The sequence below is a fragment of the Colletotrichum paranaense genome (genome assembly GCF_030867605.1).
Source record: "Colletotrichum paranaense strain IMI 384185 chromosome Unknown Scaffold_10.1, whole genome shotgun sequence".
NCBI classification, from domain to species: Eukaryota; Fungi; Ascomycota; class Sordariomycetes; order Glomerellales; family Glomerellaceae; genus Colletotrichum; species Colletotrichum paranaense.
In genome coordinates, this window is record NW_026848968.1 from 791511 (window position 1) to 807642 (window position 16132).

Genomic DNA, 16132 nt, shown 5'->3' on the forward strand with positions numbered 1-16132 from the left:
GGAATACTGAAGGTAGACTAAGGACTCCTCGGTTTCACCGAGTCAAACGTACGAACCAGGACACCCACGTTGCGACAACCCGAGTTGCGCAAGTATTGCAAACACGCAAGGAACTGGCGCTCATCTCTAACCCATAGGTTATCATTGACCATCAAAAATTCCTCTCTTTCGACAAACCCCACTCCGAAGTGCTCATCGTTGCTCAAGATCTCAATCAGCTTTCGCCAGGAAGGCTTCTGTGACGTATCCAGGATGTCTTCCAAGACCACAAGTTCTCGCCTCTGAGGGTTGCCAGTACGTATGATATTGAACACGAACTCTGCAGTGGAGTGTTCACCGCGAGAAGCTCGTGAAGGTGATATGATTGTCTCCCCGGGGCGTTTTTCCTCACTTTCTGTGGGAGGTGTCTCTTTGTCTATCTCAAGGGAGACTCCTGTATGATCATCACTGCAATCGTCCTCAGATGGCTCTAATGGAGGCTCTGGTAATGGATCAGGCGGAAAAGGCGCATCGGATGTGTCCACAGACTCTGCAGGGCTGAGAGGCCTGTAATCAACGAGACCTGTCAAGGATACTCCGGCGGTAGAATCTAGCTGGAAAGCTCTGGCACTGCCAATCCGTCTCTGAAGTTCTCGTTTGGCTGTTGCTTCCATTTGAACACACAAATTGGTGACAATCTTTTTGTATGTCCTGTACGCTTTTGCGTCAGATGTCGGTGGGGATCTCCATGCCAAGTACAGCTTCTGGTGGCAGGAAGATACAGAGAAGGATATCGGATGGTCTTGGAGGAATCTATGACACAAGAAGCAACTCTTCTTACTGACACCCATGAACCGAAACGAGGGCATAAGCTCAGGATTCCGGTCGTAAAAACCGATAAGTTGCATCTCAGCATGAACAGCGAGGTCAAGACGACAGGCCTTCTGAAAGCGCGGCTCTGGATCTGTGACGCACCAGATCGTAGCCAATCTCCTCGCGAATTCCTCTTCTTGGTCTCCAGCGATTCTCCGTAGAACATCTCTCAAAGGCCGTTCGCCTTTTGCAATAGAAAATTCAAGCCTTGAGATGGGCTCGATAGGTTCTATACGCATCGGGCAAAAGAGGGCGGGGAACTCTGCTGGAAGCTTACACAACGCTATTGATGCGACCCCGTATCTCCCTAGCTTGTAGATACTGTATATCCAAGAGGGCACTGGTATGCTCTGGACAGAGAACAGAGCCTCGATACAGGTGGAAAGTTCCCATTTGGCTTTTTCTGCCCATAAAATGTAAGGCAAGAGCTCTGATGGAGGCGCTCCGGTTGCAATGGTTGTGATCGCACTAAATCTTCCCATCCATGCAGTGAACCTTTCGACTTCGTTGACCTCAAAGGTGGATGAAAGCTTCGGCAAGAACTGCTCAAGCCTCAAAATTTCTGATCTATGTTTCCGGAGGTCCGCAAGATAATACCAGATTTTGGCCTTGTCGAGACTGATCATCTTCAATAGGACACTCAGTCTCCGCTCGTTCGTGAGACCTCGCATCAATGTTAGTATGAGTCTTATAACACAAATCAAGAGTCACTATTTACCCATAGCAGATACATCATGAAGAATTTCCATCACTTCCCGAAGAAGGACCAGTGTCGATGCGGACACCCCAGCATTACTAGCGATGCGAATGACCGAGCCCTCAGGCGCTCCTACCTCTAAGGCGGCCGCCGATACTGTGTCGCCATCTTTGTGGGTTGAAGCTAGTAGAGCGAAAGAATCGAGAAACTTTCGCTTTAGCAACTCTTCTCGGGGAACACCCGCGTCATGAGGGTGTCGATCCAGACCGTATGCCGTTGGACTACCCCTTACTGGGTCTAGCTTGTGAAGCAAAACGGCGTCTTGCACAAACCGTTTCTGTAAGTTTCCAGTGATTTCTAGGTTCATGACTATCCGTCGATTAAACTAGTGGAATACTCGTGATTACCAAGAGAGAGAAGGTTCAATGCGTTTGATAATTGATGTCGTTGTGTAGCGTGGATGATGGCTATCCCTCATATAAGCTGTGGAAGCAGGTTTTGCATTTGTTATTGGAATTTTTCCTTTGCTTTTAAGCATAGCCTTCATATGTTTCCTGTGCCGTATGGTATCAACAGGCTTCCACCAATCGGAACAACTGATGCTCGTCATTATGATCAAGAGGGTTAAGTGATCGGTATTGATTCGACAACCCCTCGCTGCATTTGTCTTGACCTTACCGCTTGTCCTATCCGCCTTGTTTTCATCTCTCGTCGGCTGTTGGTCCACGCTGCAGGCGCCTTGCATGCAATAGGGTGTATAGATATTACCGCGTCAGTGCTTACAGGCTGAGAGATGGAAGGTTCGACGGCCTCCTGCATATGCCAGCAACTGAGGCAACAACCTACCCCGCTAGCGTGGTTTTGCTTGCCAACCATAAATGAACAACCCCTACTCATTTGACAATGTATCTACCTCAGTGACCCTGAGGATAAAGTACCGCGCAGGCCAGTGATGCAAAACACAATCTTTCCACCCGCAGGTACCCAAATGCCAGAATTACCAAAAGGATGTGGCGAGATTCTGGCTTTGCCGTGCACACATGTCGAGGAAGTTGGTTGTTGGATTGACCCCAAACCCCAGCAGCCCTGTCTGTCAAGGTCTACTCGATTGAATGGAGACTTGTAAGTAGTTTACAGCATGAATCTGAGTACGACCGTGCCGTTGTGTCATTGGAGTACAATTTCAGCGAACTCTATGTCATTGGCCTGGGGCCATGAGCAGAGCGAACTCTCGACTTGGTCAAGGACATGAGATGGGACGCTCAGAAAGTTGAGGCATACCGGTCTAAAGGCCCTGACAACAGGATCTGCACAGCGACTGGCAAGCCGATGCTACGCGTGCACCTGAACAGCGGCCTGACGTATTTGACCGCCGCTTCCCGTCAGCTTGAGCGGGTCGATCTGAAGGAGTCTGTGAAATCTGCGACGACATCAGTCGTGACCTAGTGGATGGATGGATTGCCGATTTGGATTGGCAGTCGGCGTGATGGGGCTCATGTGACATGGCACCGTCTCCTACAAACTCCAGTCTTCGACGTCAGCAGTCATCAACACACCAGAAGTCTTTAATTGAACACTATTTTGAATATCAGCTCTACATCAAGGGCTATGAGAACAGAATATTCCATATCAGCCCACTCGTGCTCACAAATGCCGCTGACCCCTGGGTCAAGACCAATTTTTGTGTCAAGACTTTCTCCATGTCACTGCTCAGAAGTCACTCTAAGATCAAGACCCAACTTTGCCATGGGTTGTATACATCAGCAGAAGTTTTGGATATTCTACCCAGCTGTCGCGATGTCCGAACATTCCATGATGATCATAGCCTGCTCCTGGCAATGGCGTTTGAGATAACCTAGCGTATGCGTGGTAAAGGAAAATTTCTAGCGAAAGAAAAGCCACTGGTCCCAGAAAAGAAAAGTTGAAGGCGAACCTTTATGGCCTCATCGAAAGATAACTTCAGTCGGGGTCATGCTCGTCTAATTCCAGCTAGCCCCGGGGGCCGGAAGTTCGTTCGTAGCCCACACATTCTTTAGAACTAGGTTCAGGCTGCCCAGTTCTCTTATAGCAAAGTGAAAATCTTCCTAGGAAGCTTGTGACCTTTTACGAATCACATAATATTGGGCGAGGGCATTCGTTATTAGCAACGATTATTCTTAAGATGTTTCATCTGGTGAAGTCAAGCTTGGCATCCCGACACCTGCCCCTCGAGTCCCAGAAGGAAGAAACTAGCCAAGAACATAGCATGACTCGCTCGATTGCGCGCGGCATATTTTATTAGACCTCGTACGAGACTGTCGGCATACTCGGAGTTCTGTTGAGCATCCTGCTGTCTATCGGCGTCCGGCGGCCAGGCGGCAGTTCCCTCTCGGCTCTTGGTTGGTAGACCCGCAAGGAGACGAAATGGGCCGAATAGCTCAGTAACATGTCATAAAAACTTCAACGCGCCTGGCCCAAGCCTAATGTTCGTCTCGTATTGAATGATTGAACACCACTACATAATCAGCGTATCTGACTCAAAGCAAAACTCGTTTTGGCCTTTTTCCATCTTTCTACTTCGCCATATCTTCAGCATGTTCCTAGGAGTCAACTAGTTTCAGCCAACACTGGAAGTCAACCTTTACGAGTTGATTGCTTTAACGGGTAAATGTGTCCCATATGCCTTGTTCACATACCAAACGAGGTGTATTAACTTGACTTCTAATAAGGTTGCGGAGGATTCTTTATCGTCAAGAGGGGAAATGCCACGCGGTGGCCAGTGGTCTTTAAATAGATCCGAGCGTCAATTTGATGAAGATGGCTAAAACTTTATCACTGTCCTAGCGAACGAACGCAGCCGATCGGATGGGCTGGCCCCACAAGGCTCACAGATGAAACCATGACAAGCAAACAGGTCTGGTGAGAAGGATGGTTATCAAGCCCAGACAACATACCATGATTCTAGGCCTGCGAGGCCGGCCAGGCCTACACAGCCCCTTCTCTGAGCTGCAAGAAGGGGTTCCCTAGTCTTGAGTCAAGTTGGTGGCTCTGAAAAAAGTGAATGCATGACGATGTAGGCGAACCGTCGCAACTTTATTCGCAGTGTGCCTGAAAACCCCTGTTGCAACTTGATCATGTCCTTTGCGTCGGGTACAGCGGACTGACCGAGCTAGTAAGTTGTTGTTAGTCCAAGTGGTTTGACTGACTATGATATTGCTCTGCGATCATGTTCGGATGATAAAACGAACGCCGGCTGCCCTACGAGGCGTTGGGGCCCTGATTTGTTTGGTCAGCTTCGGCCGTTCCTTCTCTCAGTCACTCTTTTGACCGTAACCTATAACCACTCATTTGACTCCTTTTCGTTCTTCATTTAAGTCATCCTCAGCCTTTATCATGGTGAAATCACGGGACTCTCTTCGGGGTCTCGTTGGGGCCATTGGTTTGCTAGCGGTTGGAACCAATGGTCAGACAGACAACACGGTTGAATGGGTTAGCTTCCTCCTGGGACCACCACTCCCCAATATCGCAAGAAGGGCAACGGGACTGACAAAAGCCGTCTGTAATACAGACTCTTGGAATGCCGCTTAAGTTCTTTGCTACGGCCGAGAATACACCATCATGCGCTGCAAGCTTTCAAGACGCAACGGGGGATGCCAAAACGTTCACACCAGTTCAGTCTAATACTGACACGGTGATGGCGGGTGGCACGGCTGCCGATCTAGCTACCACATTTTACTTAACAAACGGAATATTGGCCGGTGGTAAATCTTTCACCGATCCTTCGGGGATCAGAGTTGCCGGAGGAGGCTCCGGTGGTGGCTGCTGGGATATCTCCAGCGGTACTGTCAAGGTTGCTGCATGCGATCTGGCCAAGAACCAGACATTCTATGTGAGCTGAAGTTTTCCCTTGCTTGAGCTACGAAGGGTTTCCCTAACGAAAAGTTTCATCAGGTTGGCATTCCCGGAGACAAGCAGCCCTTCTTCATCTACTCCTCAACACTGGGTGCCCTCGAGAGGCCCGCCAACGCCGGCGAAGCCCTTACCTTCCCCTCAGCCAGCCAGACCCAGTTCTGCGCGTACGCCAACGACACCGGAAAGCTCGTCATTCCTCCCGCCACGGGGACCATGTACTACCCGCAAGCGCAATTGACAAACCTCACATCCACCTCCTTTGGCACCACTCCGCCAGCATCAGAAGGCGATATCCCTCAGTGCAGATTCGCCGACCAAGGCAACACATCAACATCCATGCTAGAAAGTATGGGTTCGACCGACTGCATCGTTGCGCGCTCTTTTGCTACCATCCCCAGCGGCTGCGATGCCAATCCTTCCAACAAGACTTGTATCCTTCACTTGTGGCCTGCCTTTTGTCTGGATCTTCCTGAAGTTCGCACTGGAGCCAATGCGTCGGATGCGCTTGAAGTTTGCGTGAGGAAGATTAGCCAGGGACCTTGTGTTGCTAATCCCTCAGGAGCCGCTTGCGCTTCTAATTTGTTCGCTGGGATCAAGTATGTTGGTGGTGTTGGTGGTGGAGGCGGTAGCGCGAACTCGAAGCGCCAGACTTCAAATGATCCTCTATTTGGAAACCCCGGGTCGAATATTCCTCTTGAGGACCAGTTTTGGATGGGTAAGTTGTGACTGATTCTAATACCAAGAGAGCCCCAATCACTGATACGAGGCTTGCTTCAGGCGTAATGAAGAACGTCATCAACTCAGCTATCGGTGCTTTCAAGTTTCTAGCTACGCCTCACGTCCAAGAGCTCAAGGTTACATGTATGGGGATGAGCCATCTTACCAGCATCTTTGAGGCGAGCGTCGGAAAGACCATTCGAGAGGGATGCAGAGACGCATTCAGAGCCTTTGATGTGAGTAAACACGCACTCAGGCCTCGTGAAAAGCCCCAGTCGAGTGCTTCTGCTGACGTCTTGTCAAACAGAGCATCCACGAACTCACCTACGACAACGATATTGAAAAGGCGGGCAGCATCTTCGCGGATGTTGTGGGACTCTTGAGTGTGGCCAAGGACGTCGCAACAGCAGCGAAGGCTGTTGGTGCCGTGGACGCTGTATTGACAAAGTTTGGCAAGACTGCGGCAACTGTTGGCGAAGGCAAGGGGCTCATGCTGGAAGCTAAGGAGGGTGAGAACACTGTGCAGATCTTCCGTGATACCGGCGATGGAAAGCCCAAACTGCTGTACACGGATAGCGACGTTGCTGCCATGGAGAAATCCATCGAAGAAGGAGGTGAGTCTAAGCAACGCCAACTTTAGTCCAATTACTCAGGCTTCAGAGCTAACCTCATCAGGATTCGACAACTGCAAAATCTGCATCGAGGGAGGTGGTGCCAGGGTCCGCCGCCAAAAGGGCATCTTGCGCAAGTTCTGTTGCTTCTTGAGTCCTCAGACCCTGGAAGCACCAGAGCCCGTTTGGAACGACCAGACCGGCCTGGCAACCGGCCTCGGCACATCTGAAGCCATCCCCTTGGCCAATCGCGTCGTAGCCACTCTCTCCGAGACCGCAGCCCTCACAGCTGACGAGAAGACGCTTATCACTACCATGAGCGAGGGCTTTGCTAACTGGTACACCAAGGCGCAGTCCGTCTCCGCCAATGTCGACGAGATTAGCGCTGTGTTGCTCGAGGCAAGGAAGAAGACCGCCGACTGGGGCAAGATCGCCACCGCAACGTCCAAGGCGTATGGTCTAAGTGATCAGGAGAAGTGGGCTCTCAAGACCTGGATCCAATGGTACATGATCAACCCCGAGTTCAACAACGCCTTGTCAAAGCTTCCCTCTGCTACTGGCTTAGTTGTACGCTCGACTGATCTTGATGCTGCGACGGTCAACATGCTCAATAAGCTTGAGTCCGGTGTGATTAGCAAGGGAAAGGCAGGCATCTACGAAGTTCAAGGTGAGTTATGCTGATATTCTACAGTCTTCAATGTTAATATTTGCTAATAACTTGTAGACCTCGTTCTCAATGTCAACACACCTTCAGGTGGCACCGGCGAGGTTCGCAAAGTCATGGCGACGACCCTCAACCTCGGCGACGGCATGTTCACAACCACAAAGGACTACCTCTTCATGATCAACTCCAAGTCAGGTCGCTACATTGAAGCCGTTGCCAACTCGGAATACCGCGAGACCTCATTTGTGCAGGGGATTTCCGGAAAGTTCAAGCTCATCGGCAAGCAAGAGTTGAACGGTGGAGAAACCGCCAAGGCGGCGGGCAAGCCGGGTCCTTATGCCGTCTACTAGTGAGTAAATCGACGTCAGTGTTTCAGCTGAAGTTCCCAAGACTAACCAGAGAAAAGCTTTGATGAGGTCGAGGCTCCGGCTTCAACTTCGAAGGCTACTGTCGCGGACGTCAGAAAAGCCCTGACTGATGAGGGTGTCACATTATCTGGAGGTTCTGCTAAGCGCGGTCTCGATGGCCTGCTAAATGCACTTGAAACGAGAGTTGTTGGCTCTGGGAAGAGGAGGCATGACTTGGATTATCACGTCCGCAATCGCGTTGTCCGTTATTGAGACAGCGGGTTCGGGCGATGATTGTAGGCTATGGGTAGTACCCAGGCAGCTTCGTATACATATATCAAAGTCACTTCTGACCACTTCCTTCCATTTCCTTCGAGAAAACATTGCTATGACGATCTTCGTATTAGTAACACTTCCAAAGCACACAAATGTAGAATACATCATCCCAGTGGTGTCATTGCTCTCGTTTCTAAGTTTGCTTAGGGTTGTTCAGATGACAGCAGGCCCTGTATTGCCCCCTTGATTCCATTGAAAGCTGAGCACGTAATAATACTTGCTGAAAACTCTCCCGGGATCTTCTTGGCCCAAATCCCAAACTTCCTTTCGCCGAAAATATCTTGCCAGCAACTCGACTTGATCTTCAGCGGCGGACACCTTGGTCCATAGTATTGACTGCAAGCATGTACAGCTGCAACTTCTCTGACCAATCGGGCCCAAAAGTCATCAGGACTTCTTGCATGACTCTTGTATCAGGCGAACGTCCAACCCCAACCTTCTGTCTGACTTTCTCCTGGATCTCCCGCACTTCCTTCAACGTCTCCAGTTCCGCCTCGCTCGCCGGTCGAAGCGCACGAGTGGGAGGCTTGGTTCCGGCGTCATCAAGGTCTTGTTTCACGTACATTGGGGAGCCACGAGGAGGGTCAATCAGGACCTCCAGCCTAACCCTCTCCAATTCCTTCTTCTCGCTAGCAAACGTCGGCCCAAAGAGAATTCGCAAGTATCCAGGCGTGTCTTTGCCAGCGATGACGAGACGGCGCAGTGGCAATTCCATTCCTGGGCGAACCGAGATAGGATCGATGTTAAGCGAGCGCAACAACGCCTGCCCCTCCTCAGATGTTCGCGCCACATTGTTGTAATAGTTGTATGCGGGGCCCATGCCCGGCGACGCAGCCGTGGACGGGGCTGGAGCCGGGCGGTGGGCGACACAGGTCGGCTTGTGCATTTTCCAGTGCGAGCGCTGGCAGTCCTGGGAATGATACCACGCCTTTTGACACGCGGAACACTTCTTCATCGGCGAGGGGAAGTTTTCGGAGGAGACACCACAGCCATGGCATTTGGATGAGTCCCCGGGTGACACAGCGGACGGAACTGCGGTCGCCTGTCCGGGCCTGCTACCACCCATGAAGTTCATCAGGAGGTCTCTGAGCTCAGACCAAGTTTCTCCGAGGATCTCCTTTTTCCTCAGCAGAGCAAACGGTCACCTTCTCAAGACCACCCGGGATTCCTGCAGCAGCCAGCTCTGGCCCAATAGCGGCAGCGAGTTCGGGACTGTCTGTCGACCAGCTCCAGGGAGCAAACGCAACATGTTCAGCACCTGGGCTGCCTTTGAAGAAGGCTTGGAGAAGGGGAGTCACAGTCGCTCTGGCTCTATCACGTTCGGTAGGCTGCGAGAGGATCTGAGCCGGGCCGCCTCGCAACACGAACCGGCTGACTGGGTGTACGGCGATTACCAGATCTCCAGGCGGATTGAGTTCGACGTGTCAGACACCAAAAACCCATTTGTTTTCAAGACCCGAAGGCGTTGACTTTGACCGGCCGAGGGTCTTGAAGTCCCTTACCGCTTGCTCCATTTTGCGAGCGGGATCAATACGATGGTGCGTTTGTCTAGTGCGGTAGTTATTGAACGATGACCTGGTGACCAGAGAGGAAATCAGCAACCCACGTTTATGTATGCCATTTACCCAAGTAGCTTACCTGACTTTTGTTTGTCGGTTGCGTAGAAAGCAAAACGGAAAGGTTGTAGATGGCAGGAACAGTGTTGGGGGCGGGGGTCCAACAAATCCAAGGTTCAGGAAAGTTCCATTCGAGCCCACGGACATTCCAAGCTCGGAACGGGGAATATTCCTTCGAAACGCGTTGGAGGGGATGTTCTTGCCTCGTCTAAGTAGGTACCTTATGAACGGGATCTTGCAGGAAAGTGTTGAGAGTGTCGACTTTCTTCTCCTCCAAGACTTCGAGAGACAGCAGCCACGCTCGGCCGTACCTGCCCGCCCCTATTTGCAACTCAAGATGCCGGACACTTCGGTGACATGACCTCTGATTGGTGCTCGGAGCGAGCCGGACGAACATCGGGAAAAAAGAATAAGCGAGATCGTGTGGCTGAGGGGCAGCGTTGGATCCTTGAGGCTATCGCGACACCTGCACATTGCGAATTTTTTCCCACATTGAAGGAGTCATCGGAGTTTCTCGGTTACGGGACTATAACGCTCAATACTTATCATAACTTGGTGCCTCTACTCACAGCTGCGCCAATCTCTTGCCGAACAGCCAAGTCCGTGATGATCTCCTCACTTCCGCCGCCGACGATGTTCACTCGAAGGTCTCTGCTGATCTGTTCGACGCGAGCCCCAACGCCGCCACGCTGATATCCAGCACCACCAAATATCTGCTGTGCCTCCCGGTTCGCGAGCTCTAGAAGACGTCCGCCGTGAATCTTGGCCATGGCGATCCTTGATGCTAGTTCTGTGCCCATGGAGCCGGTAGTGTGAGCATGATACGCAATCTGTTCGAGCCAGGCCCAGTGCGACTCGATGTAGCGCGCCATTGTGATGAGCTTATGTCGAATGATCTGATGATACATGAGTGGCTTGCCGAATGTGTGGCGGTCTATGGCATATGCCCAGGCGTCTTCCAGGCAAATTCTGGCCTGGCCGTTCATGAGTACAGCAAGGATGAATCGTTCCTTGTTGAAGTCTGTTTGTTCAGTATAAGAGCCAAGGTATATGTCATCTTCTCACAGGGTCACCTACTGGTCATAATGTACTGAAACCCAGCGTTCTCCTGCCCGATGAGGTGATTGACAGGTACTTTGACATTGTCCAGTGTCACCCATGTGCTGTCTCCAGCGTTCCATCCACTATTACTAATCTTGCGTCGAGAAACGCCGGGAAGATCAAGAGGTATGACCAGGACTGAGATGCCCTTAATACCAGGGCCTCCGGTCCTTACAGCAGTTGTCATGTGGCTAGCACGTATCGCACCGCTGATCCACTTCTGAAGGTTCATTAGTCTCAAGTCGTGAGCATTGAAGAGATGCAGGAGTCCATCTGTAGAGTTTATGGTATTTTGACTTACCTTGTGGCCGTTGACGGTGTAATATGTTCCATCATCTGATTTGGTTGCCGTGGTCTTCAAATTCGCCAAATCGGAGCCGCCTTCACGCCTTTAATCACGACACTCTCGAGAGAAACGTCCGACAATACTCACCAGTAGGCTCAGTACAACCGAGACAAAAGCTTGTTTTCCCGTTAACAAGCCCAGGAAGCCACCATTTCTTCTGCTCTTCTGTGCCATGATGGATGACAGGAGGTACGCCGATTGTCGTGCCGCCGTTGAGTCCCACAGACACTCCGGCAGCCCATATTCTACTAGCTTCGTAGCTTACAACAAGCGAGTGAAAGATATCCCATTCTAGGGATGATGTCAGAAGACGGCTTCACACTGAAGCTTCGTGCTTACTCTCAGCTGGGACATTGCCCGGTAATGGAACATCGCCAGCATATTCACGCGGCAAGTCTGGGAAAGCCAAGCCTGATTTGGCAAAATGAATTCTTGCTTCATCGGGGACATGTCCCTTCTCTTCCCACTCTTGAATATTGGGCGCGATATGCTCCTCGATGTACTTGCGCACGTAGTCCCTCACCCTCCGATGGCTTTCATCGTAGTAAGGAGAAGCCAGGGTATTGTACCACGCCGGCTCCGCAAAGGGCGCAGGGTTGCCGTATGGCTCAACGACGGGAATATTCTTGACTTTGATTGACATTGTCTCTCCTCAAATCTGGCTCGATTTCTGCCCAGCATTCTTGTGAATGCCATGACTCTTGTCCATCAGTTTCCTAAAATACATGTGCGGCCCGGTGCACGGTTCGGGATGAGCCGAGGTCCGCCTTGGATACAGCCGCTTGCCCCGCGCCATCCACGTAGCTTCTTGTCACGTCTCGCTCCTACCCCGCGCTCCCGCGCTTGGGGATGTCGGGGAAAAAGGGGCTTGAATTGTTAAGACAGCCCTTAGTTGATCCGGATGTGCGATGCGGTCGGACTTTGTTACCTTTCGGCACGACTCGCGTCGGTGTTAGGTGACGGCGACAACACTTGAGGCACAAGCTGGCACGGCTTGATGTCTAAGGCCTAGGTTTCGGCCGCAAGGAAGCAGGCAGCACCTTCTTTCAGCTGAAATGCTGTTATTCCTGCAGGCCAGACCCTGTTACTAGTTTCGACGGGGAAGATGCCAAAGTGAAGGCGATTTGGGTGGTTTTCTGCGAAAAAGCATCTTGGACACTGGATCGCAATGCGGCAGGTAAGGTCAATGCTTTGTGACAAGCTCCAAACAACCTACTTGATCGTCGACTTTGTCTACTGATGTTGCATCAAGCATGGGACTCTTCGAACCCAAGGGTCAGGTACGGAGGAACCCTTGATGTGACATCGAAGAATGCAAACGCCACGTATCATATGATAGAGCATCCTGGCCATCGACCGGAGAGATGTCTGTGACAGCCAAGCGCCCTCCTACAAGCAATTCGTCCTCGTGAGTTTGAGTAGCACACAGCTTCATATTTCATGATACCCCTCAAACCAATAAGGAAATGCCTCCTTCTCTTATTCTCGGTCTCATTGTCTGAAAGAAGTATGTAAAGCCTCGGACTCGGCGAGTCATTTCGGGTCTTCGGCTTCATGTTTGACGTCAGCGGTAGGACCTCTCCCTGTTCATCCCTGATTGACTTTTAAAGTTGTATAAGCGCACCTTTTTCTCTCTTCCGCGCGTCTGGCTAGCCACCTACTCTACCGGCTATCAAACACGTGTATGTGTTGGCTGATCAAGCCGTCTCCAAATTGTCTGAACACATTGTTCCCGGCGTCTTGGGTATTGTCCGAACAAGTCGAAACGCAACGGAAGGAATGTTGCACGTGGAAGATCCGGAGAGGAGGGGACCAATCAGCCAGCCCACTGATTCTAATGAGAGTTGCAAAGAGTCGGGATTTGAGCTGTCGTAAGCGAAGTTCTGCTTAGCAGAAACTCTACCATGTCAACGTCAAGCCATAACCAAGAGAGTTCTCAGTCAACTACTCCAGCTGAGCTGCAGTTGGTGGAATAACGCGAGAAACACGCGTTAGCAGGCAACCGGCCTGCTTTCCTTTTACCGGAACATGTAGCACTCTAATTCAAAACTTGCACATTCAGCTGAGGAGGTGGTCACTTTTTTGACTTTCCGTTACCGTGTACTCTGTCAAGGATGGCAGCACACACAAAGTTCCCGTCTCGCAACCCTCTTGAATGCCTTGTGTCGAACTCTATTCAGCTTGGGAAAGGTCACCCACCGGGACGACGTTTCAGAGCTTGTCCAATTCAATCCATCCCCTCCCCTCCTCTTTTCTCATTGACTTTCCCAATCAGGTGTCATTTTCTTCCCTTCTAGAGCCCTTCTAGTGCTGCTTTCCTCAGCTTCTGCCCCTCGATGCCATCACCGCTGCTGCCCCTACTGTCAAAATTTCTCCTCTTCCTCCCTGCCACCTATGGAAGCATCGTGACTTGTTGTACCGACCGACCGACCGACCGAGACCCCGGAGTCGGCATCGCAATATGTCGTTCTTTCGGTCGTTGGACGCGGTCAAGGGCATGCCTCTCATGACACCGGAGCGAGAGGCTGCTTTTAGGGCGGAAAATCGAGCGGGAGAGGTGTATACGATCCACATCATCTTCTTCGTCCTCTCGATTCTCTCGGTTTGTGCCCGGCTTGCTGCGGCGAGGCAGTCTGGTCGGAGGCTGGCTTGGGATGACTGGCTGTCGGTAACTGCTCTAGTGAGTCTGCGATTCTCTGAGGGAATGGCTCGACGACGTTGAAAGTCTCATGATTCTCGTGGACTTCTTCCTTCTTCTCTAGTAGCGAGTGTCGCTTACACATGTTGCAGGTCTTCATCGTCGGAGTGTTCACCGGCACAATGTTCTGGCTCAAGTTTGGACTTGGTAGACACGAAGTAGTTGTCCACGAGGAAGACCCCATGAACATTACCCGATTCTATCAGACAATCTTCGCCAACGAGATTATGTATCCAATGGGGCTCGCAAGCGCACGGCTATCACTAGTGATATTATATCACCGCATATTTGGACTCTTCAGTGCGAGGTACTATCTGTACGGTCTCATGTTCTTCATCGGAGCTTGGGCAATATACGCAGTAAGTCACTCTGAGCGCCAGCAGAGTCCTAATCTGAAAGGGTTACTGTCTCACAAGGAAGTTGATATAAACTCATGCTACAAGAGGCATGGGACGGTGCCATTGGATATTTTCAATAAGTACTGACACTAGAACTAGACTATTCCAACGATTGTGGCTTGCATACCCGTGCAAAACTTCTGGACTACACACAAGAACTGTCTTGACCTTTCCAAGCTATACATCAGCATAGCAGTTGGTAGCATCGTGACCGACTTCGTGTTGATACTTATTCCAATACCCTACGCGATGAGGTTGACGATGTCACCTTTTAAGAAAATGCTCCTCATCTCGTCCTTTGTATTCGGCGGCTTGTGAGTATCTTCTATCTTTTCATGCTTGCGAGCAGACAGACGAGAAAGACTTGCTAAAGGTTTATGAATAGCAACTGTTTCATCACCATCATCAGACTGGTCAAAGTCTCAACCTTTGACTACAAAGATCCCACATGGGGAACCGTCGATTTGATGATTTGGACAGGACTGGAGGCTTATTGGTAGGCACTTAATGCCCCATCTACGATAACTCTTGTCAAGGACTTACACTCATACTCGAATAGTGCCGTGATATGCTGCTGCCTACCGACCCTTCGCCCCTTACTCCAAGTCCTCCGTTCCAAATCCTCCAAAGACACCAACCAAAATGAAGACGAAATGAGTCGGCCTGACGTTTATCTGAAAATGCCACCGCAAATAGCTTCTCGCTCTTCTGAGGAGGCACTTGAGGAATACGACTTCGTCAAGATGAGTCTTGCAGATCTTCAGCAGTATAGCCGGCGCACGATGATCGAGACGGGAGGGACAGCATTGGTGTATAGACAGCCATAGCAGGATAAGACCAAAGCATCATTTTAGAGCTAGTGTTTAATATCAATAATAGAGCCCACCACCTCAGTCCAAGATTGCGGTTATTCGACAAGCGAGCGTGCTGACATCAGAATTACTTCTGGAGGACGACACATTAGCTTGACCGAGTCTCAGGAATAGCAAAATCTCCCTGAATGGTTCAGGTCTCTTGGAGCCACTCGCTGTGTCGGCTTTGAAGACTTCACTAAGGGAGGGGATGTCTAGGCTCTAGTGGTCTTCTCGAGCGACATGGAAAGTACGTATTCGCAAGTATCTGTACCCAGAATCGACTTCTAATAGTTGGACGATATTTAGAAGCTAAACTGCATGCCAAGGCTATCGGTTCAACTGTCACGCTAGGAGAATGAAGGATTCTTCGAGATACGCTAGTTCTAGTCACACTATTGAACCTAAACTCGCCGTTGTCATACTAGCTTCCGCCGTACAGCCGTTCCGAGCAGAAACTCTATTGGGATCTTATCTGCTCAACGGGCGGCCATTTACAGGTTTAAGGTAATTATTCGCACTTCAGCATTGTTGTCCGAAAACCTTGCCCTAGTTTCGCTTAAGTAGACTCCTTTGGGAATTGATCCTTGCCTAAGGCTTGCTTGCAAGCGATATTCTTGCTGCCCTTGATCAATTTGTAGTCACGTGGAGTCGCGAACCAATCTTCAGACTCCAATTTCCTCCCACGGTTATGGAAGGAAGCGAGCCAGAATGGTATCGACCTCGTCCCAGCAGCAATCACCCGTATCCGAATCTCGCTCCCATGGATTTGGATCCTTCTAAGGTAGGCTGCAGACGGAACGCTACTGCATCTTAGACTTTTGTGTTTGAAGGTTGTCATACGACTTCGGACTTGGTCGCAATATCACATTTAGAAGCACGCGATCAATAGAGCACGCCTACCTAGCCGAGAAGATTCAAGTCATTGATACTAGGTACGGATACTAAGAAGGGAAGAAGGAGGCACGGGAAGGGGATATTATGCTCGGGGTAGGCCTTCAAAGTAG

General features: G+C 50.7%; 4 protein-coding genes across 4 annotated transcripts; 2 read left to right on the forward strand and 2 right to left on the reverse strand.

Moving 5' to 3' along the window:
• Positions 1–17: 17 nt before the first annotated feature.
• CPAR01_11943 (uncharacterized protein) lies at positions 18–1916 on the reverse strand (the record flags this gene model as incomplete). The annotated part of the gene is made up of 2 exons (XM_060496201.1): positions 18–1516; positions 1571–1916. The coding sequence occupies 2 exons, from the start codon at positions 1914–1916 to the stop codon at positions 18–20; spliced, it is 1845 nt and encodes a 614-aa protein (XP_060344986.1).
• A 3189-nt stretch (positions 1917–5105) lies between these two features.
• CPAR01_11944 (uncharacterized protein) lies at positions 5106–8052 on the forward strand (the record flags this gene model as incomplete). Its single annotated transcript, XM_060496202.1, has 7 exons — positions 5106–5417; positions 5480–6155; positions 6218–6393; positions 6465–6771; positions 6833–7435; positions 7493–7781; positions 7839–8052. 7 exons carry the CDS (start codon positions 5106–5108, stop codon positions 8050–8052), a joined length of 2577 nt encoding a protein of 858 aa, XP_060344987.1.
• Positions 8053–8419: 367 nt separating this feature from the next.
• Positions 8420–11821, reverse strand: CPAR01_11945 (acyl-CoA dehydrogenase domain-containing protein; the record flags this gene model as incomplete). Its single annotated transcript, XM_060496203.1, has 6 exons — positions 8420–9232; positions 10301–10752; positions 10809–11052; positions 11134–11213; positions 11266–11469; positions 11518–11821. The coding sequence occupies 6 exons, from the start codon at positions 11819–11821 to the stop codon at positions 8420–8422; spliced, it is 2097 nt and encodes a 698-aa protein (XP_060344988.1).
• Positions 11822–13501: 1680 nt separating this feature from the next.
• CPAR01_11946 (uncharacterized protein) lies at positions 13502–15101 on the forward strand (the record flags this gene model as incomplete). Its single annotated transcript, XM_060496204.1, has 5 exons — positions 13502–13858; positions 13969–14235; positions 14374–14588; positions 14660–14770; positions 14834–15101. Coding segments are annotated over 5 exons (1218 nt in total), but the record flags the coding sequence as incomplete, so codon positions are not given.
• Between the last annotated feature and the right edge of the window lie 1031 nt (positions 15102–16132).